A 22,950-nucleotide genomic window follows, 5' to 3' on the forward strand; every position below is an offset into this window, starting at 1 on the left:
ACAATCCAACAACAGTTTGGTGAAGAACAATGCATTTTCCAGCACAATGGAGCACCGTGCCATAAGGCAAAAGTGATAACCAAGTGGCTCAGGGACCAAAACGTTGAAATTTTGGGTCCATGGCCTGGAAACTCCCCAGATCTTAATTCAATTCAATTCAATTCAATTTTATTTGTATAGCGCTTTTAGCAATTTTTATTGCCGCAAAGCAGCTTTACACAGAAACTCCCCAGATCTTAATCCCATTGAGAACTTGTGGTCAATCCTCAAGAGGCGGGTGGACAAACAAAAACCCACTAATACTGACAAACTCACAGAAGTGATTATGAAAGAATGGGTTGCTATCAGTCAGGGTTTGGCCCAGAAGTTGATTGAGAGCCCAGTCAAATTGCAGAGGTCCTGAAAAAGAAGGACCAACACTGCAAATACTGACTCTTTGCATAAATGTCAGGTAATTGTCGATAAAAGCCTTTGAAACGTATGAAGTGCTTGTAATTATATTTCAGTACATCACAGAAACAACTGAAACATAGATCTAAAAGCAGTTTAGCAGCAAACATTCTCAAAACTTTTGGCCACGACTGTAGATTTCAGTGTGACGTGTCTTTTGACTTGATTTATTCTATAAATTATATTTATATACATGTAAATGTATATGTGAAGGTTACACCCAAATCATAAAAATCCTCCAAAACTGTCAGTTTTATGTTTTTCACAAATACATTCTACAGTATGTACAAAGTCATAGTTTGAAATGCCTAAAAGTAATGTACTTCCTTGTCATTCCTTTTTTGTTGATGAATCTATAGTATGCAGAAGGTGATCTGCTCCAGCATATGCAGGACCCCCTTAATCCTAGCTGCCCTGTCCTTTTCCACAACTTTGTTTACTACTTTGTCTCTGAGGAGACACGCAACGCCTTCATGATCAACCCTATCAAGTATCTCCGTCAGCCCAAGCCCAGCCCGTCCCTGTCTATCAAAGTTGCCATCATTGGTAGTCCGAAATCTGGAAAAACCACAGGTTAGTGAGCATTGTTTTACAGACTTGCAGAAATCACCATGGTCTGATGCATAAGACTTTAAAAGCATGCTTACAACACAAATAAAACCTATTTGAGGTTTTATTCATTCATTTATTTATTGAGATTTCTGTATGATTTGTGGGTTTAGTTGCTCGCATGTTTGCTCGTGAATATGGACTGGCGCACCTATCCATCGGTGGTGTAATACGGACGGTGCTCAGCATCCAAGACAAGATGGATCTCGCCACTGAGGTGCTAAAGTACTTAAGAAAGGGGTTGACTGTTCCAGATGAACTGGCCATTCAGTGTCTGGAGGCAGTTTTGCTGAACTCCATCTGCAGCTCACGGGGGTAATAAACCACATACTCTTGGGTGTAGTTTTTAGAGAAACCAGCTATGTGGAGGATAATATCTCTAAATCTCACAGATTGTGTTTTGTTATATTTTAAATCATTAATATTTCTAATGACCAGAAGTGTTTAAATTAAAAATCCCAAACTGCAGTTTAGGCACTTGAGCAAGGCACTGTTTTTGTAAAGCTGTAAAGTTACATAGAGTTTAAATAAAGTTTTTTTTTGACAATGTCTATTTTTTAAAGCACTACACACAAACAGAGTGCTAATATGTAGCGAAATTCTAAGTAGGTCATTGTAGAAGAGTCGGACTGTATAAAAGCACTCAGACATGCTTCTTGTCCACTTGTAACTGCAAAGCATTCCTATTTATTTTAGAGTAAAAAGGGGGTTAGATGTAACACTTCTGCTGATTTAAACTGAAGAGGCACTTGGTTTTTCATCTGTAACCCAGGTATGTGCTGGATGGATTTCCCATGACTAAAAGACAAGCAGACTTGATGGCAGCTCGCCGCATTATTCCTGTCCGAGTGATCGAGCTGCAGCTGGATAAAGTTGAAATGCTGAGAAGAGGCATGAAAGATAAGATAAAATCAAACAGGTCTGAATCCATTGTCAGAAATATCATGTTTAATTCTGTGTACAGTAAATTGGGTGTGTGGTATAAAGTATGTTGCACCGTGGACCTGAAAGAATGTATAATAAATATTTCATTGATTAACCAACTGGTTTAGACAAGATATTATTCAATCAGTGAGTAAAGAAATTAATATACAGAAAAAGCATAACCTCTGTCATCCCATTTTTTTACAGGCCACATGACAGCACTCAGTTCCTGGACATCCGGATCTCCTGCTTTAGGCGTGAAGTGCAGGCCCTCAGGAAACATTTCCAGCAGCAGTACCAAAACTGGGTTCCAGTTGATGCACACAAAAGCAGTTGGTGGGTTTTGCATCGAGTTCTGGGTGAAGTCCGAACAAGTATGCGACACATCCACAACTACCTAGATAGAATCTGTAAAGGTGAGATGTCAAGAAATGTGCACTAATAAACTCCTTTCTTTACTTATCTACATCCACACACACATTCTGAATCCTTTTACATTAAAGCAGTAAGATGAGTTTTTATCATTAGTTTCCTCACTATATTTCAGTCTGCACAGTAAAAATATGAATTGGAGGCTATTTTATCTCCCTGAATTGTTTCTCAGGCCAAGCTGCCAGCATAGCGCATTTGGGTGTTACTCCACGTGAACTTGAGTCTCGGCTGGGCGAGTTTGGCCATTACTGTCCTGTTAGCTTGGCTCTCCAGAAACACCTGGTGGACTGCTCCCTTCACAACTCCCTGGAGCTGGCTGCAGAGTTCAGGAGGCAGTACTACAAAATGGCCACCAGGGAGTATCTTGAGGTGGGCGTCTGATCTAAACTGAAATATGTATGTGGATAAGTTATGATAGAGATAATTGTCAAATCATGAATAATATTTAGATCAATTGATAAACCACAGATAGCTACAGTGCTATAAAAAAGTTTAGTTTTTTTGCATATTTCCCACACCTAAAAGATCATCAAACAAATTGTAATATTACACAAAGATAACCTGAGTAAATACAAAATGCAGTTTTTAAATGATGACTTCATTTATTAAGGGAAAAATATCTGTCCAAACCTGCCTAGCCCAGTGTGAAAATTAATTGCCCCATAAACCTAAAAACTAGTTGTGCCACCCTTGGCACCAACAACTGCAATCAAGTATTTGCGATAACTGGGAATGAGTCTTTCACATCATTGTGGAGGAGTTTTTTTCTTGCAAAACTTTTGTGATGCTGAGTAACAATTATGGTAAATACTAAAAAGGATAAAATGAAGTTTTCTTCTCTTCATTTACAATAGAAGTTTCTTGAGGCTCCAGAGCAGTTTGTGGCCCCAGTTTGCCCTCACAAGTTGCCCCTTCCCCATCTTCTTCCCCGTAAGCTGAGTGCAGGCCAGGTGAAGAGCCGCTTCCCTCAGCAGGTGGAGCTAAAAGGATACTGTCCAGTCACATACTTAGAAGGCCAGCAGAGGTATAGATGTGTACACAACATTGTTTTTAATAATCATATTATAAACATAATTATAATATTTAAGGATATGAATTATGAATGTTGTATCCAAAAACGTTTTATCTTAAAACGCCTCCAGTTTGTTAAAGTTATTTTAATGGTGAAACTTTGAACTAATCCTATAATATTCAGTTTAGCTTTTCTGTTCAATAGCTACTGGTGCAGGTGTTTGTTTAGATTGGGCAAGTAGCTTATTGATTTGAAGTTGATTATTAAATCTGGCACATAATTGTCTGTAACATTGGTTTTAACATAAGCATTTCACTGCATATTATAAGCATTTCACTGCATATCGTACTGTGTATGACAGTGTATGTGACAAATAAAATTTAAATTTGTTCTACTCAACATTTTGATTTCACTTATGGTGCAGGTTAAACTTCAGGTACTGCAAAAGTTGAATCAAAATCATAAATTTATTCGGACCGTTTTCGTGCTAAAATTATAATAGATATTTGTATAGATTTTGTAGGGTCAGTATGTGCCAGGGGGACACTTTAGCGCATAAAACTAGGCTTGCAGTTTGTTTAATTTTCAATCCCCTTATCTTGGCCTGCTGTGGATTTGTTTGCTTTAATGTGTTTTATCTCATAGTGGTGCTTTACAGGACTGCTTTTAAATTTCCCGCAGGAAGAATAAACATACAGTGATCTGTCTATTCATTTGTCTACTTTCCTTTTTTTTTTTTTTTTTTTGGAGTAAACCATGCTGTGTTGTGCTTTTATTTCTGTTTTTTGAGGATTGTGGTAGCTCGTAGGTGTATTACAGTCGTTTCTTTGTCTTCTGCATACTTTGTTTATACATGATAAACTATTATGTTGATTGGCTCTGTTGAGTGATGCGTATAGCCATGCTCACCTTGAAGGAATCTGGCTGGACAAACATCACATACAGACAGACTGAGACTGGTTTCAGGTCCTCCACTTTATAAAACGTAAAAATATAATTGAAAGATTGGGTTTCAAATAATATACAGACAAAACCTTTCTTTTATTTCTATACATTAGGCGTTTAACACATCAGTGCTGATGAGGAATACACTAAATACACTATAACCATGACAGAGTTAGCATATGAAATCATGAAATTTTAGGAAACATTTGAAGATAATTAGAATACAATCTTGTAATTTACCTGTTTTTCTTATATGTGAAGTTATGAGGGTCTGGTTCCTGGTAATATGAACTTTGCAGTGGAATACCAGGAGAAGATCTACGTTTTTGAGACTGAGGGGAAACAACACAAGTTTCTACGGTGAGTAATGTTTTAGTTAATATCTTAAGAAACTCACAGTATCTGTTACCTACATACACTACCGTTCAAAGGTTTGGGGTCACTTGCAAATTTCTTTGTTTTTGTTTAGTGATTTATTTTCTACATTCTACAACAATACTGGGAATTTCAAAACTATAAAATAACACATATGGAATTAGGTAATTATGTAACAAACAACAAAAACAACAGTTAGTTGTTATTTTAAGACACAGAGGTCGGCCTTTCTGTAATAGTTCTTGCAAGAACAGTATTGTCAAGTGCATTCGCAAAATCCGTCAAGCACCATAATGAAACTGTCTCTCATGAAGGCCGTCCCAGGAGGGCGAGACCAAAACCTACCTCTGTCTCAGACGAGAAGTTCATTTAGTGTTATCAGCCTGAAAAATGACCAATTAACAGCACCTCAGATTAGAGGCGTTATGAAGTCTTTACAGAGCAGAAGTAGCAGAAACATCTCACCATTAACTGTTTAAAGGAGATTAATGCATTTTTGGACGCCTTCAGCATTCCTTTACAATGTAGAAAGAAATAAAAAACAGGAACGGTCATGGAGTTAGAAAGTGACCCCAAACTTTTGAACGGTAGTATGTAACTTCACTAATAAGATTAACTTTCTAATAATAATAACTAATAGAGTAACTGTCCAATAAGATTTATTTAACCTATTCCCAGGTCACCTGAGACTTACTGCAATCAGAAACTTCCTCATAAACTTCGACCGATGGGAGACCCAGTAGACCTGACCTCTTTGCCAATACTGGGTTATCTGGAACAGGTACGAGGGTAATAAATGAGGCACTGGCATTATTTTATAGAGTAAGGTTTATAAACCATTTCTGGTATTAACAAAAAAAGTAAGGTTCAGGGATGTGTGGGTCTCAGCAGTGCTTTGAGTTAAATCAATATCCATCCCATTTGTGTGCATTTTCCATCCAAGGGAGTAGCCAAAGCCATCATTAAAGGCATGACAGAGCTGGGCAAGCTCAAGCCAAAGTTCCCGTACCTCAGCATGAAGAGATCTGCTGTACACTACCTGGCCCTACATCTTAAAGGTAATGATTTAGTCAAGAAAGTCATACACTCGTTAAGTTTTAAACATTTTAATCTCTTGCTGAAACAACTAGTTTTTCCATTTTCTACACAGCACACAACAGCAGATCAACATACACTCAGAAGAAGTATAAGAAGAAGCTGGTTCAGTATGAGGAGGACTGTGAGCTCATCTCCTACCTGAGTTCCATATTCAACCAAAACTTTAAGCCTCCTCATGAACTTCCAGCAGATTTTAACCAGAAGCTTCACAGGTTTCTTGCCTTGAAGGATTCAACAAAAACTGCGTCAGGACTTCTGTAGGCTGGAGGGAATTAATCAGACATGACAATTTAATGCTGTCTTACAGCAGAATGAAAGTTAAAGCAAACAGGACAGAGCCAGGCTTACGATTGGCTTCTCGTTTGTTTAGACAAAAGCAACAGCACATTAAGTATTGATTTAGGTCTGGAGGAGCAGGCAACACTCTCATACAGTATGTGGTAATATGGATCTCCGACAGTAGAAAATGTTCCTGGGCGGGCACAGGAGAAAATCAGTTTCAGAGCTACTCAGAGAGGTTGTTGCTAACTGGCTGGATGGAAAAACACCACCTCAGCCCGAAGAGGATTGCAACAGCAATGTGTGTGTGATGAAACTGCCCTTCGTCCAAGTTCATCTCACAGTTGTCCAACCTTACCAAAAGCTAATACAGCTCACACTCCATGAAACTCTGTACAAAGTAAGTAATGTTAAACATCATTAATGCTTACTTAGCCTTGCTACCTGTCCTGTGAAGCGGATTTTAATCATTGTAACCAGAGAGACATGAATTTAGGTTTATTTAAATATCGTGGCAGAAAAGGGCAATTTTTCTGCCACGATATTTAAGTTCTATAGCGCCTGTTATTTTATTAGAAGATGTGGCAATATCTACGCTGCATGATTAGCTGCTGTATATAAAAACACAGAGAGACACCTTGTTTTAAACGAGATGCCAGTATTTCCACTGCTAACCAGCAAAACAAAGCATACAAACCAAAGTCCATTTGTTCTTAGTGTTTTTTTTTTTTATCAGAGTCCTAAGACTGTTCACTTTATACAGAATGTGGCATTCCTCTACTCCACTTTCATCTGTGAACCTTCAACAGACAAGAGAGCCTGCTGCATCACTTATACACATTCTTCTGCTTAAGAGATCATACTGCTTAAGAGATATGTCAGACACAGTTCCAGACAAAAGACAGATAAGTTTGGCATAACAGCAGCTGGACTTGGAGAGAAAACAATCTTAATTCAAGGTGATGCTTATTATGTCATATCTTTCTGATGTCAATAAAATGCATTTTAAAAGTAAATTATTATTCTGTTCATTTTGTGCTTGTATATATGAAATGTACCTTGTGCTATTTTGCAGGAAAGAATGATAATAATCCAGAACAGTTTAAAGCCATATTTATTTCTCATAGGGGATGCTGCTATAGGGAATGAAGGAAAAATATCCTTTTTCTCAAAGACAATTTCTATCTTTGTATGTTTTATCTCACAAAGACAGCTCATTCATGGTGATGTAGGTGTGTCTGGATTAATTCTGCCAACATTCAATGTATTTTTGGGGGGATTTGCCAGAAACAGTCACAATTCAGATCGAGGATTTCTTCAATATTGATATCCGCATCACCGTTCAGTTGGTTTGTATTTTACCAGCAGCTTTTTTGTAGAACAGCTATTTGTTGTTGTTACTGTTGAACTGTTAAATGGTACAGTAGACCATAATATACTAAATTGTAAGAAATAAAATTAGCAGCAAAAGGCAACTGCATTAACTACTAGTTGTTAATGTCCTATAGCTTGACGTAAGTGCTGAATTGACAGAGGAGGAAAGAAGAAGGTTCTTGACCTTGCTCTGTCTTGGGACCTGTGTCTCTCACATACCAGTCAAAACTGTCTGAGCACCTTCTATGCTGTGTAATGAGTTATTCTTATTCTGAGATATGAATAAGTGCAATTATTTCAAAAAACTGTGTTTCAGTGATCATTTGAAATGCTTTTACTACAGTAGCGGATCATTTTTGGCATGACAGAGCTCAGCATGAAGAGATCTGCAGTAATGATTTAGTCTTCAATGGAAACAGGTAAGCGACACTTGTTTTGCCAAATATTTGACGTCTTTCTTTTTTCTTTTTAAGTACACTGAATATGTTTTAAACATTTTAAACTCTTGCTGAATTTCTTTTTTTTTTTACATCCTCTACACAGCACACAACAGCACATCAACATACACTCAGAAGACGTACGAGAAGCTGGTTCAGTATGAGAAGGACTGTAAGCTCATCTCCTACTTGAGTTCTACTTTCACCCTCAGCTACAAGCCTCCTCATGAACTTCCTTCTTGTCATGAAGGATATCAATAAAACTGCGTCAGTACTTCTACAGCCTGAGGGAATTAATTAGACAACTTGATATAGGGTGGATATAAATATATAAATATGTTTTTAATAACTTACAATAGACATAAGTGAAAGTAAATAAAAAAAGTCATTAACATCTTCACACCCCATGTGTACTGTCATAGTTAACTCTTAATTTTGTCTACTGAGCTCATTTCTTTTGCATACATCTTAATCACAATTAACATTTTAAAGCTTGCTTACTGCTGAAAAAGATTAAAGAGAAGATTGCATTTTTAATTTTGCTCCACCTAAAAACACTGTGCATTCATTTATAAGCTTATTTATAGAAAAAAAAAAAAGTGAACACTTACTGCCACATTTTAGCCAGGTCAGATGACTTGCCTGAAGCCTCATGTTATCTACCATATCTTTACTCAACTGATCTCTTGCTCATACTAACATCAGTAAGGAAATGATCACTTATTAATTCAGTCATTTGGCTAAATTTCTTGTTATCCATTTATTTTGTTATACATTTATTATTTTTGTTTTGAGACTAGTTTTGTAACATGCCCACAGATTCAGCACAAGGCTGCACACAGTCACAGGGAGCACTGACCTTTATAAGTCAATGTGCCAAAAGACATCACCCTGTGTACATGGGGAGCTGTACAATATTCTTACCACATGCGTTAATATGTCAGAATATGTTATTTCATCATGGACAGCAAGTCAAATGTGAAATTCTGTGTGAAATGGGGCTTTTAAAGACTGGAAGAACATCACTGCAAGACAGTGACAGATCAGGAAGAACTTAAACTAGCTCAACCCCCGAAAATGTCGAAGCCATTCAGTAATTTGTGCATGATAACCGTCTGAGAATAATCCACATCTCTGCCATTGTCAGTGTGTCATACGTAGTAGTTCAGGCAATCGTCATGTGTGATTTAAACATGGGCCGTGTTGTTGCCCAGTTCACCCCCAGGCTGCTGACCCAGGTGCAGAAGGAACATTGCGTCAAAGTCCTCCAAGAACTCAGTTCTCGTCAGTGTGCTGTGAATAACCCTTCCTTCATGTTGAGGATCATTACCAATGACAAATGTACATGTATGTATCGGTACAACCCATAGATGAAACAATGGAAGGATGGAAGGATCTCCATGACCCAAAAGGCAGGGCAGGTCCACAGCTCGGTGGCACAGTGACTTGGTGGTTAGCACCGTCGCCTTGCACCCACAGATGTCTGGTTTTGATTCCTGCTTTGGGTCTGTGTTCCTAAAATGTAAGCAAAAATGTAATTCTTTTGCAAATAATTTTGCCACTTTCAAAAAAAATAAATTCCTAAAAACTAGCAAAATCATCTGCCAATGAAACAAGACATTTTTCTTTCAGTTTAACATTTTAGAAGAAATACGAAAAGGGAATTAATGTAAGTCATTACATATCACTGGAGTGTGAAAAAAATTAACTCGAAAAATAATTATTTTTATTATAATAATTATCGAGGACATCATATAAATAGGACACAATAATTTACATTTTAATTTGATTAAGAAACCATTCGTATTATATAGGCTAGTAATCTGTACAAATAAATAAATAAATAAATACATCTCCGTACATCATGTAACTTAATCGAATAATTTATTCATAAGTTCTAACGTTTCAATACGTTATATATTTTTAATGGTATCAGTTTTTGTTAATATTCTATATTTAATGTCCGTGGCGTGAAATTTCCACAGCAGCAGCGACAGGGATCCGAGGTGTTACCATGGTAACGCAGGGAGGAAGTGACGTTGCAGGGTGTTCTGACTGGTGGAATTTTGTAGAGTGAAGTTCCCTTATCAGACATTCCCTGCGCAGGGTGTAGGGTGTAGGGAGTAGGGTGTAGTGATTTCAATGTATATGAACTTCATTCTCCCTGATTAGTAGCGGTTCTTAAATAGACCGTTAATAAAAGGTTTAGAAGACAACGAGTGTGTGTGCGCGCGCATTTCATATGTAGTTGTTTGAGCAGTTAGTATATATATATATATATATATATATATATATATGGGTGAGTGTTTCATATATGTGTGCATGTGTGACGTTTGATTTAAGCCCTATAGAGTGTTAAAGATGTTTTTTTCACATCACCTCACATCCTAGATGACTCCTTGATCCGATTTGCATGTGCGCACGCGCGCGTTTCAAGTGAAACGGAGAGGTACGTCATCTCTGCGCGCCAGTAATTCCGGTTGCCATAGAAACCGCTCGGATTGTTTACAGGTTAAGGCGCAGTAGTTCAATATGCCGTTTGTAGCGCAGTTAGAAATTATTGGTTTGTTAAAAACGCCTCATTTTCATGCGGCCAAAAGTATTGCCGAGGTGATTATTAATAAATACTGTACATCTGTGGTTGATTTCACATCTGTAACTGATTAAAATCCTTATCGATTCTTAAATGTACTCTTTTAATGCAGGCTTTGAAACAAAAATTCCCAGCTTCATTTGCTGATCCGTCTATTCGCCCAATGCTTGAAAGTGACTGGCATGTTTATATAACCAATAAGAAAAAGGTAAGCTTCACTCATGTGTATGGGTTTAATGTTGATTTATTGAAGGTCATGCTCAGAGTATTGTGGTGGCAGGAGCTCAGGGGGGAGATGTGGGAGTACGCAGGAAATGTGGTGTGTCTGCTGAATGGGAGTGTGCTGGGAGATGAGAAGCAGCTGAGTCTTTGGGCAGAGAACCAGTGGACTTTCAGCTATTTCCGTCCACAAGCACTTTACGCAGCTCTCGCCCAGGAGTGCCTCACCAAACACCTGCAAAGCACAGGGGTAAGTACACCCAATGGGCTCCAGCGGTGTCACTCTGCCCTTTCTATCTGACCCGCTCGCATGGATACACACCATGCCACTGTGTCTGGATCAACCTTATCAACACTAAACTGGCAGGCAAATACACACTCATATACACTATTTGGCCAGAAGTATGTGGACACCTGAATGTGTCATCACAAATCTCCACAGCAATGGTCCACAATCTGTAAAGCGATAGAAAGACTTCCTGGAAGAGTGGGGCTTATAGCAGCCAAGGAGAAAGGGGTGAATATTAATGTTCAAGGATTTCGAATGGGATGGTCAACATGTGGGTGTCCACATACTTTTGGCCATATAATGTCTGTACAAAAGGACAGCATAAGGAGCCTCCTAAAATTATTTTAAACTGCCCACTCAGGATACTATGCCTGATGATATTTCCTCGAATAGATTACAATATCTGTTTACAGTGCCATGAAAAAGTATCCTTTTTTTGTCATAATTAAATGATTCAGATCAACAACAAAAAAAATTAAGATTATACAAACATGGCAGATTGGTAGGGGTTTGGTCTGCCATGCAGAAGGCCCAGGTTCGATTCCCAGCCAGTGCCCAAACTCCCCGGCCACTGGACCCAGTGTCAGACACAAGCCCGAATTAATGGGAGGGTTGCGTCAGGAAGGGCATCCGGCGTAAAACCTGTGCCAAGTTGTTGCGCGGACTGGATGTTCCGCTGTGGCGACCCCTTGCCGGGAGCAGCTGAAAGACCAAAAACATTATATAAACATAACCTGATTAAATACCCAATTTAGTTTTTAAATGATGATTTCATTTATTGAAGGAAAAAAGCTTTCCAAACCTTCCTGGCCCTGTGTGAAAAAGTAACTGCCCCTAAACCTAGTAACTGGTTGGTAGCAGAAACTGCAATAAAGCGTTTATGATACCTGGCAATAAGTCTTTCACATCGCTGTGGAGGAATTTTGACCCACTCTTCTTCTAAGGATTGTTTTAATTCAGCCACATTGGAGGGTTTTCGGACATGAGCACCTGATTAAGGATCTCAATCAGACTTTGACTAGGCCACTTTTTCTTTTTTTGAGCCATTCCTGCTGCATAACCCAAGTGCACTTTGGCTTAACTTCACAAACTGATACCAGACATTCTCTTTTAGGATTTTCTGGTAGAGTGCAAAGTCCATTGTTCCATCAAATATGGCATGTCGTTTAGGTCCTAGAGCTGTAAAGTAGGTCCAGAAGATCAGACTACAATATTTGACTATTGCTTTGGTGTTTTTTTTATGATGTTTCGTTTTACGTCAGATGTAACAGGATGCACACCTTCCAAAATGTTTGACTTTTGTCTAATCAGTCCACAGAATATTTGCCCAAGGTTTGGGAATAAGCAAGATGTTTTTTGGCAAATGTGAGAAAAACCACTTTGTGGTTTTTTAAAAATATATTTTATATATTTTTATATGTTTTATATATTATTATAACTTACACTTGTGTATGCTATTGTGGATTGTGATTTTTCACCACGGTAAAATCGACCTTACCCCAGGGCAAGACTTCACCTACCCTACCCTACTCTAAGAACAGACGCTTTTGCTAAAATATCATCACTAGAGAGCAGATCTAAACTACTGACTATTATCCATCTTCTGTCATTTACTTTGCTATCTATCTATCTATCTATCTATCTATCTATCTATCTATCTATCTATAACAGTAGAGGGCAGTGGTGTCCTGTTTTTTTTTTTTTATTGTTAAAATCAATACAGTAGTATGCTGTTACTCAGGCGTGCCATCCGTTGTTACAGCATGTTTTTGTATATATGGATGTTGTGATTGGAGGCGAGGCAGCTGGGCGACTGCTGTTTGAGGTAAGTTCCACTGAATGACTGTAAGGACTCTGCTGTTATTTATTTATTTATTTATTTATATTTTTAACTACATACATTTGTTATATTTGTGCATTGCGATTATGATGTTTTTGTTTCCTCAGTTGTTCTCAGATCTGTGTCCAAAGACATGTGAAAACTTTAAAGCCCTGTGCACTGGAGAGGCGGGCACCTCTCAGAGCGGACTGTCACTCTGCTATAAGGACTCCTTATTCCACAGAGTAGTGCCTAATGGCTGGGTGCAGGGAGGAGGTACATACTGTACATACTCTCTCTCTCTCTCTCTCTCTCTCTCTCCCTCTATTGCTCATCAGCCACTTTCACCTTGTAACAAATCTTAACTGACCAATTACATCTGATTGTTGTGTTTGTATTGCAGACATTACAGTAGAAAGGAGAGGTGATGGTGGGGAGTCAATCTATGGCCCAATATTTGAAGGTACAGGATTAATGTATGTGCAGCCCACAAACCCTTAAAAACAAAACTAGACACTATGATAACTTGTATACAGATGCGTCCTGGTATTTCATAAATATTTTACCATGTAATCATTTGCTATGTTTGGGAAAGCATTAATAGTGTCACCAAAAAGTGATTACTTATCACAGACTAGCTTTAGGCAAAGTGGCAAAGTGTTTGAAAGTTGCTTTTATCTTTGGCCCCTTTGTTGTTTCATCTTTAAAATATTGAAATAAAATTACCTGAACAAAACATTGTTTAAAAATGAATTTAGGATTCACAAAGTATTTTTATGCTCTGCAAAAATTACATTCTTGAACCTAGCCAAACTATCTAAAATAAGATTACAACAAAGAAAATATGATATTATAAGCTTATTTTTAGTCCAATGTTAGTAAACTGCAAGCGAAAATATTCTATTGCAGATAATTTTGCCTCAAAACTAGAAAAATCATCTGCCAATGAAACAATAAATTGTTCTCTGCAGTTTAACTAATATTTGAGATTAATATTCTTATATTATGTTTGTTGTAATCTTATGTTAAGAAATTATTGATTGCTAAGATGGCATCACAGTGGCTTAGTGGTTAGCACTGTCACCTTGCACCTTCAGTTTCCGTGTTCGATTCCCAAGGTCTAAGTGCATGGAGTTTGCATGGTCTCCCCATGCTTGGTGGGTTTCCTTACATAATCCAAAGACATGCAGATCAGGCTGATTGGCGTTCCCAGATTGCCCACGGAGTGTGAATGAGCATGTCAGTGTGTGTGCCCTGCGATGGATTGGCACCCTCTCCAGGGTGTACCCCTCCGCATGTCCTAAGTCTCCTGGGACAGGCTACTGCAACCCTGTATACAGGATGAAGCGGTATAGACAATGCGATTGCTAAGATTTTTTGCAGTGTGGAAACATGTTGATTAGATAAACAGCAACTGATGCTATTTTTTTCCAGATGAGAATTTCTCGGTGTCTCATGCCAAGCGAGGCATCCTGGGTATGGCCAATCAAGGTGCTCACACTAACAGTTCTCAGTTCTACATCATACTCCAGCCAGCCCTGTGGATGGACAGAAAATATGTAGCCTTTGGGTAGGTGTTTCAGCCATGCTATTGTGGATGGTTGTCAGTTCAGATATGGTGGAACATTTGATGTATATTTTACAAATACATTTTATTAAATCTATTTAATATTTAATATCTATTAAAACTTTTCTTATGAAAATGTGCATACTACTATTGTAGTTATGTATTTTACATAAAGTATGAGTATAAAACCAGGCTTAGTTACACATTATAACACAGACAAGACTAGAATCCATCAAAGTGTCTTGGTTTGTAATAAACCATCACTTAAACACACCCAGTTAACCTGCAGATTAGTTGCAGATCAGCTGTGTTTGGGAATAAAAATCCAAGAACAGTGCTGGACTCTGGCCCCTTCAGGCTTGGGTGTGAACAGCCCTCATATCTAACGTCAGAAAACAACAAAAATAACAAGGAGCATAACACATTTTCCTTTGATGCTGTTTTTCACCAAGGGTAAACAAACACTGAGAAACTGGCTGGGGGGAAAAATAGGTACACCCTTCCTTATTTTATATAATAATTGAGAAAGTAATTAGCAGCCAAGTTTTTGTGATGAAATGCATAAGATTAATTAATCATCAAATAAATCTAAGTGATTATTTACAGTACACAAAAGGAAACTAGTTCCTTAGTTCTGGAGGACTAAGGTTTGTGTCGACATCATTCCAAGAAAAAAGGACATCAGCCCTGACCTCATTAAAGACCGTTCCTAATTCTCCCAGCAAATTCAGTCCCAAGCACTAGTTAAATCTAAAAAATAAATAAATAAATAAATTGTAATTTTCTGTACAGTAAGTCCCATACATATGAATGCGTTCTATTCTCATTCGTAAGTCCAATATTACATATGTATATTACAGTACAGTGTCCTTTAGAATGGTGCCGATGGATGAATAATTCCTGTTAAAAGCCGTACCTCGCATTTTTTCACCCTGCTTGATTTTCTCAACAATTTTTTCACTTTTGTTTCCATCAATGTTGCTTGGGGCTTATTAGCAGTACCAGCTTCACTGCTTCTTTTACTCTTGCTTGAGGACATCCTGGGCTTGTACTGCACCTGCAGGGGATGCATGCTGCATGCACATGACGATGATGAGGTCTGAGAGGGTGCCTGGTGCCAAAATAACTCATGGAGCACTATTCTATGGAGGGTGGAAGTTTCTTAAAGAGAATCATCCCTGGTGACGAGATATGGATTCGTCGCTTCACTACGAGTCTGAGAATAAACAGCAGAGTATGAAATGGAAAACATCCCTAATCAACAACCAAGAAAAAGTGTCAAAATCAACCATTAGCTGAAAATTGATGCTTACAGTTTTTTGGGATTCTTAAGGGCCAGTATTAGAACATTATCAGGAACAAGATTCAACGACCAACAGTGCTTTTAACAGTGAAATGCTTAAAACACCCCAGCACCCACTTACCTTTCAGCTCTATCTTTGTAGTAATGACTAAAATCTGTCTGTATGTTTTTTTTTTTTTTTTTAAGTATTTGGGTTAATTCCCCCAGCATCCCCCCAAAAAAGAAAAAAAAAAAAACCCAGTGTTTGACTGATGCTACTAGGTTACTAACTAAGAACCCAGTGTAAGGACCTATTCAATGATGGAAACTTCAAAGCACTCTGGATAAGAGCGTATGCCAAATGGTATACAATTTGCCACCGATAAACATTCATGTACGTCCTGTTAGAGACATAATATAAATTATATTTTTAAAACAATTCAAAACCATGGGGCTAATACAATAATCAGGGAACTACACAATATAATGTGTTTATATTTAACACCAGTTTTTTTTTGTTTTGTTTTGTTTTGTTTTTTAAGAAAAAGGAAAGAAATTCACACTTTTTATTTTTCTCACTACTGCATGTTCCTCTTTCTCCCAGGCAAGTTGTTGAAGGCACAGAGGTTCTCAGGAGACTAGAAGAGGTGCCCACTTATAACGAAAGGCCAAAACAAGACTGCAGGATAGTCACATGTGGATTGTTTCATCCTTGATCAATCATCATGGTGTTAGATTAAAAAAGAAAACCTTTCACTTGTGTCAGCTGCAGTACATACACCAGTATCTCACTTGAAAAATAACCATGTAGAAATGTTTGTATTTAACTCAGCTATTTTTTATATATATATATATATATATATATAATATATATATATAAATTTCTGCTTCAGTGCAATAGGTCAAAAGTAACTTTACAAATTTACAATTTTAAAAAAGCCAATGTCCAAAGCCATAAACCCTGCAAAAATGATAGGAAGTGAAAAATATGGAAGATAATTTTGCTTATTTCTAGAAATAAATGCTTAAAATTGTCTGGAATTTTGTCTAGACAATTGTCTAGAAATAGGCTAAATCGCTATAATGCTATAATTTATTAATTTAAATCATTATGATTAAATTCAACATATTTTCACTTACTAAGCTATTATTGTTCTGCAGTGAGCATTTCAAGTTTTCTGAACTGTGCCATCTTTGACCGACTTTCGAATAAAATGTATTTGCCAAAGGACATTGATGTGTTAATGCCATGAATAATTAAATTTAGGTTATATCATCACACTAGCAAATTATCTGCTGATTCCTTTTTTTGCGTGGTTTTTGATTGTGCAGAATACACAACACAATGTACAGTATGCACAGTACAGTATGCATTTGTTTCCTCCAGGCTGGACTTCTGCAATTTACTACTCAGGAAGTACTGAAAAAAATCCTTTAAATGTTGCAGTATATTCAACACAGTGTTGTGAGAATCCTGATGAGAGGGTTTAAATCCGACCATATTATGCCCATTCTTAAACCTTTTTATTGACTCCCTGTTTCGTTCAGAATTGAATACCTTCCAAGACCAAGCTTCATACAATGGGAGGTCAGGTGTTTTGTTTAGCTCCACCTAGACTGTGGACTGCTCTCCTAGAGTATCTATGATTGCCACAGACTGTTGATGCTTTCAAATCTTATCTTTTTAGCAGAGCTTTTAGGTTGAATTAATTAGTGCACTTTCAGATTTGCTTCAAATATAAAGTGCATAATAAATAAAATGTATTATTATTATGATGATGATAATGTATGAATATCATCAATTTTTGCAGTCATTAATTTTCTGGTCTGGTTTGTGATGTGTTCCAAACCTTATCCAGTTCCTTTGAGCTCAAAGGCTAGAAACATCAACCAGGAGAATACCAGTGCATCATGAGGTTCACACACACACACACAAAAGTATTTAGTGTACCAATTCCACCTACCTCTATATTTTTAGTCACTAAGATAACAACCTGGAGGAAACTTTGGGAGACCATGAGGCTCTGGACAGACTGTAACCTCGGCTTAGGATCGCAACAGGGATCCTGGACACCACACATTCCGCTGTATTGAAATCAAACTGGGAAACATATTAAGATTCCAGAATAATGCTGACACCAGCTGTAGGAGGCTTTAAGATTTTCTTTTATACACACTTAGAAATAAGGATACTAAACTGTCCTATTTCTCATCAGTTAGATGCCACATGTCACATGCTGTCACAGCATCACACAAAACATTAATCGGAGAATGAATCGCAAAAGAGAAATCTGAAAAGTAGATCGGATAAAGATTTAGTTTTGTCTTAAAATGACTCCAGCATGTTAAAATCCACTTATATCACTTCAGCGCTGTTATTTCAGCGATGAAAATATGTAATCAAAATATTCAGCTGAGCCTTTCTAATTAATATGTCTTGATGTAGGTGTTTGTTTAAATTGAGCAAGTAGCTTATTAGCATCTTATTTTAAAGTAGATTTTTATATTAAATCCAGCACATACTGTAACTGTTCATCAGGTCTGGCCAATCCAAAAGGCAATATAGGCGTCGCCTAGGGCCTCACCTTACAACAAGGGCCCGCACACGTTATTAAAAGCGTTTCCTTCTCACCACAATAAAACGTGAATACATTAAACATACAGTTGTACTTGTAACACGAAAACTGCCCTTTATCTGCAGTTTAAACATTAAACATTAGACAGGACCCATTAAACATCATACAATTCACAACAACTGTGGGCAAAAAATTACCCACCATATTCACAAAAAATGATAGCTCTGTATAATTAACACATTAACAATTGCTGAAAACTAATAAATACAAAACATCTATAAATAAAAGCATAAAAGATTTGAAACATACACAGAAGCACTGCATACTAATTTGCATAACACTGCCTGTGATGTACTGGGAGAACTGGAGTGCCGTAATGATCACGGTATTCGTATACATAGATTCCACTATATCCCTTTAAATTGCTCATGTTTGATAGAAAGTTAAAATGTCCTAAAAATGTCCCACTTTAGAGATGCATTTATTAATGTTTATATATATATATATATATATATATATATATATATAGGCTATATATATAGACAGATAGATATTTGCTTACTTTTTAAAACACTCCTGTACATATATTTGCATTACAATAGTTTGCAATACTTTACTTGCTTTAACTTGTTTAAATCTGATTAAATGTTTTATCCCATATATCGTATGTTGAATATTTTATACTTATTGCACATTTATACACTTAAATATTGTCATTTTGTGTGCTTTCTTCTAACTCGTGAAACGATGCCAGTTGTTGACCCCAGTGGGCCCAGTTTACATGATCTCGCCTATAGGGCCTCACAAGCCCACAGGTCGGCACTGCTGTTTATCCTCAACATCGCACAAGTAGTCCAAAAAGATTCTGTCCAGCGGTCGATGTAAGACGCACCCACAGTCTGGCGCATGCGCAGTATGCTGTCAAAACGTGCAGTTTATAACCTGGCTCATAACTTTGTTTCCACTAAACATTTTGATTTTGTTTACGGCGCAGGTTTAACTTTAACTAATTTAAGTTTCTGCGTGATGCCGTGACACAATCTGGTTATACAGACAAACATACAGGCAATTTTTTTTTTTTTTCTGAGACTGGTTTCTGGTTTTCCATCGTATACAAAAGTAAAGATCTAATTGAAAGAGTGAGTTCTGACCAATGTCCAAACCTTTCCCTTATTTATACAGATCAGCTAAAGCTCTTAAGTCTCCATGAGTTTGTGTTCCGTGCTGCTGGCGGATACGGTAACGGCGTAAATAATGTACAGGTGTTCTTAATTAAGTCTGTGCGCGCGAGAGAGCGAATGTTTGTTCTTGGTCAGTATAAAGCTCATCCACACCGCGGCGTTGTCCTTCTGTAAGGGGGCGTGGCCAACGCGTCCGTGCGTCTCCTACGTATTTTACGTAGGGCAGATAAAGGCCTTGCGTCAGTACTGGAGGCGCGCGAGGAGGGGACTCCGGCGGCACGCGGCCGCTCTTTGGGCGCAGAGAGAGAGAGAGAGAGAGAGATCAGTCAGAGTGGAGCCGAGCCGAGCCGAGATAATCCCTGCGCAGACTGTTTGTGGTGTATCATGAGGATAGGTCTGGCTGTGTGTGTGTTTTTTTGTTTTTGCCCTTGAAATTCTGTTTTCATTTTTAATGGGCTTCGGGTGCGCGCGCTCTCCTCCGCGTCCCATTGATTAACTCCGGCTTTGTGCGCGCGGCCGAGCGCGAGCTCCGAACTCGCGCAGCAACTTCGTCACGTGCGCTTTGCCTTAACACACACACACACGCACATCTTACATCGCGGTGAGGATCCGCAGAGGCGAGCGGCATTATGAGGTGAGTGCAGCTGAGAACCTCCGAGCGCGCGCGCGCTCTCTCTCTCTCTCTCTCTCTTTTCCTCACACACACACACACACTTTACACTCAGATGATGTGTTGGTGAATGCATGCATGCGCGTGCGTGTGTGTGTGTGTGTGAGTTCACTGCTCCATCGCCTCCGAGTGCGCTTTTTGCGCTGCTGCAGACGTGTTTGCGCGTTGCTATAGTAACCACGCGGATATTTCACATGCACGAACCTGATCAGCTCGTTCTGTACAGAGAAACCAGTCCATCAGAAACAGCGTCTCTCTCTCTCTCTCTCTCTCTCTCTCTCTGTGATCACTGCGCGCGTGACTCTTCTTTGTATTGGTCTGTTGCTTCACAGCTGTTTGATGTTTAATTGTAGCAGTTTGTAACGGTCTTCTTGTCTTTGTAACATAAGAGCTCATGTCTCAGGGGGAACAGAAGTGTGACGTGTAGCACAAGTACAGGAGCAATCAGACTGAAGTAGTTTTTGTAAACTGCTGAGAAGAGCCTTTAGTCATTGTTGCCAAATGGTGTGTGACCCTAAGCATGGGAAGGGGGTGGGCAAGGATACACACAGGAGCGTGTGCACACAACTAGGAGACCTCTAGCGATCTGACCCAATGTAGGTCTGTGGCATGTTGTATAATTCCTGATAATCTCTCTTTAATGCTCGTCTAGCAGTATGTGTGATGTGTAAGGCATGCAGGATGTGGTAGTGGGTGGGTGTGCGTGTGTGTTGGAGATGGGCACACAACATTTTAGGTGGGGCCAAAACCAATAAAATTTAATTTGTATAGAGGTCATTGTTACAAAGCAGCTTTACAGAATGAAAGAAAAATATAGTTGCGAGGAATAATGAGCGGGTCCAAGCCCCCTGTGCCAATAATGCTTGGGCCCGAATTGGGAAAATGCGATTGATGGATGTAAGGAAATGTGTATAAATCAAAATGAGCAAGCTGAGGGTGATGGTGGCAAAGAAAAACTCAATAGGGCAATAGTGGGCAATAGGAAGAAACCTTTAGAGGAACTAGACTCTAGACCAGATGAGTGTTTGCCATTTTGGATGTCCCCATTGTAACATATGTGTGACAAATAAAGGCTTTACTTAATCAGTGTGTAGAGTGGGGGCATTGGTGCCTCAGTGGTGGGTCACTCGCCTGCCATGGAGAAGGCCTGGGTTTAAATTCCACTTAATGCCCCAAATTCAGCCACTGTTGTACTGCCGATCGCAAGACTGTTTTAAATGGGTTGTGTCAGGAAGGGCATCTGGCATAAAACCTGTGCCAAGTTGGGTGCAGATCGGCACCCAGGTAGTGTAACACACAGTAAGTTAAACAAGTGCATTAACACAGAGTATGAGAAACACATCGCAATCTTTGAAAAATCAGAAGTTTGTTTGTACTGGATTCGGCTCCTGTATGATGTCAATAAACTAGGGCTTTTAATATTAACGCGTTAACAAAATCGATGAATCTAGAAATTGTAAAGTTACTATTTTCGAACACAAATTAATCAAACCAATTTGATGTAAATTATGTAAACTTTAAAGCACTTTTTGTAAGTCGCTCTGAATAAGAGCATCTGCCAAATGCGTAAATGTAAATTTGACCCTAATGTCTTTCCATAATCGCAGCATGGTTAAACTGCGAATGATAAGATGACTGAGGAACACCATCAGGTGTGCTGAAAAGCAAATTTCATTATGAAAAGCTTCTAGATGAAAGTGCAATGCAAAAGGAGAAATGTAAGTGCAAAAAAAGGCTGTGAAAGTCATGCAGTTTGCAGATGCTACTTTCATTGCACTTTCTGTAGACCAATGGATATCAGTAAGTTACTTACAGTAATGTAACAGTACATCTAATCAGTGACACATGGCAACTGCAGTGAACAAATTTACTCTGGGTGTGTTAAAAAGACAAGAAAGACATTTTGCTGAAGCATGCACTGGCCACTTGTTAGCCAAGTGGAAATGGACATAATGGACATGGTGACCACTATAGGAACACACAAGGCCCACAGTATGATTGTTGCTGCAAGGAGTTTATCATTGGAGAGATTTGACTTTACCGTGTTAAATGTGATGATATAAAACTGCATAATATGTTTCCTCAAACTAGTTTGTCATGCATTTCTCTATTCCAATATGGCACATTTATAATACAATAATACAAGTAAATTTGAGTACAGTCGTACCTTGGCACACGAATCAGGCGACTTGTTTACCCATGAGGTGACCGTGTGTAGGTGCAGGAGAGTTAAACGATTGCTTTAAGCTGTAAATATCTTCCTACTGATGTGTGTGTAAGTGCATCAGGTGCTGGCATTTAGGGTGTGTAAGTGTCCATACGCTGTAGTTTCAGTGTGACACGTGTCACACAAAGGACAAGCGTAAACTAGCAACATGTAAACAAGAGCTTAAGTTTTTCCCCAAAACTGTTTTCAAAGTTTTTACTCCAGTGAGCAGCCAGAAAAGGCCTCAAGGACTAGTGTTCATAGAGGAAGTTACATGCACCAGATTACAATAGATAAAACACCCTTAGTCCAACAGATAAAGAGAAAAGGTATCTAGTGCACAATGTTGTCTGACTGGTTTAACCTGCCTGTGTGTGTGTGTGCTGTTTATTAATTCCTGAGATCTCAACAGATTCTTTGCAGAGAACTTCTTTAGTTTTCATGTCGAAAAGCTGTAATGTGTCCAATTTGTTTCACTTCAGAAAAAAGAGTTCAGAGTTTACTTTTCTTTGTTCCACTTCAGGTCATGTAGGTGACTGGTATTTCCTTTTTTCTTCAGAAACATGGAACTGCTCCGATGATGATGATGATGATGATTGTGTGTTTTAATGAT

General features: G+C 38.4%; 3 protein-coding genes and 1 long non-coding RNA gene across 6 annotated transcripts in view; all 4 read left to right on the forward strand.

Annotated features, from left to right (window-relative positions):
- Positions 1 to 6,559, forward strand: part of LOC128511277 (adenylate kinase 9-like) — a 28,772-nt gene extending 22,213 nt beyond the window's left edge. The window contains exons 26-35 of the mRNA XM_053484054.1: positions 810 to 1,023; positions 1,173 to 1,374; positions 1,832 to 1,978; positions 2,191 to 2,399; positions 2,588 to 2,784; positions 3,270 to 3,439; positions 4,634 to 4,732; positions 5,426 to 5,528; positions 5,691 to 5,805; positions 5,898 to 6,559. Of these exons, the coding sequence (XP_053340029.1) occupies positions 810 to 1,023; positions 1,173 to 1,374; positions 1,832 to 1,978; positions 2,191 to 2,399; positions 2,588 to 2,784; positions 3,270 to 3,439; positions 4,634 to 4,732; positions 5,426 to 5,528; positions 5,691 to 5,805; positions 5,898 to 6,106 (1,665 nt within the window). The 3' untranslated portion in view covers positions 6,107 to 6,559. The remainder of the gene's footprint in view (positions 1 to 809; positions 1,024 to 1,172; positions 1,375 to 1,831; positions 1,979 to 2,190; positions 2,400 to 2,587; positions 2,785 to 3,269; positions 3,440 to 4,633; positions 4,733 to 5,425; positions 5,529 to 5,690; positions 5,806 to 5,897) is intronic.
- A 306-nt stretch (positions 6,560 to 6,865) lies between these two features.
- LOC128511590 (uncharacterized) lies at positions 6,866 to 8,304 on the forward strand. The gene is made up of 4 exons (XR_008356182.1): positions 6,866 to 7,473; positions 7,633 to 7,748; positions 7,842 to 7,917; positions 8,042 to 8,304. It is a non-coding gene; the product is annotated as an uncharacterized LOC128511590 (long non-coding RNA).
- Positions 8,305 to 10,430: 2,126 nt separating this feature from the next.
- ppil6 (peptidylprolyl isomerase (cyclophilin)-like 6) lies at positions 10,431 to 16,538 on the forward strand. 3 transcript variants are annotated; one of them, XM_053484440.1, is made up of 8 exons: positions 10,431 to 10,545; positions 10,641 to 10,736; positions 10,809 to 10,997; positions 12,799 to 12,861; positions 12,984 to 13,131; positions 13,259 to 13,318; positions 14,290 to 14,425; positions 16,309 to 16,538. In XM_053484440.1, exons 1-8 carry the CDS (start codon positions 10,468 to 10,470, stop codon positions 16,418 to 16,420), a joined length of 882 nt encoding a protein of 293 aa, XP_053340415.1. In that variant the 5' UTR covers positions 10,431 to 10,467; the 3' UTR covers positions 16,421 to 16,538. The 3 variants fall into 3 exon arrangements, with proteins under 3 accessions (XP_053340415.1, XP_053340417.1, XP_053340416.1); XM_053484442.1 differs by having other exon boundaries at positions 16,314 to 16,398; XM_053484441.1 differs by lacking the exon at positions 10,641 to 10,736 and having other exon boundaries at positions 10,447 to 10,545; positions 10,782 to 10,997.
- Positions 16,539 to 19,744: 3,206 nt separating this feature from the next.
- Positions 19,745 to 22,950, forward strand: part of enah (ENAH actin regulator) — a 72,038-nt gene continuing 68,832 nt past the window's right edge. Inside the window, exon 1 of the mRNA XM_053484076.1 lies at positions 19,745 to 20,095. Coding sequence (XP_053340051.1) covers positions 20,091 to 20,095 — 5 coding nt within the window. The 5' untranslated portion in view covers positions 19,745 to 20,090. The remainder of the gene's footprint in view (positions 20,096 to 22,950) is intronic.

Source organism: Clarias gariepinus, chromosome 23 (genome assembly GCF_024256425.1).
Source record: "Clarias gariepinus isolate MV-2021 ecotype Netherlands chromosome 23, CGAR_prim_01v2, whole genome shotgun sequence".
Lineage (NCBI taxonomy): Eukaryota > Metazoa > Chordata > Actinopteri > Siluriformes > Clariidae > Clarias > Clarias gariepinus.

Excerpts from the sequence above, each read along its gene's own strand:
- ppil6 (XM_053484440.1), top strand. The coding sequence starts at position 10,468 with ATGCCGTTTGTAGCGCAGTTAGAAATTATTGGTTTGTTAAAAACGCCT. Across the intron at positions 12,862-12,983 it reads CTGGGCGACTGCTGTTTGAG|TTGTTCTCAGATCTGTGTCC; the intron begins GTAAGTTCCACT and ends TTGTTTCCTCAG. Across the intron at positions 13,132-13,258 it reads TGGCTGGGTGCAGGGAGGAG|ACATTACAGTAGAAAGGAGA; the intron begins GTACATACTGTA and ends TTTGTATTGCAG.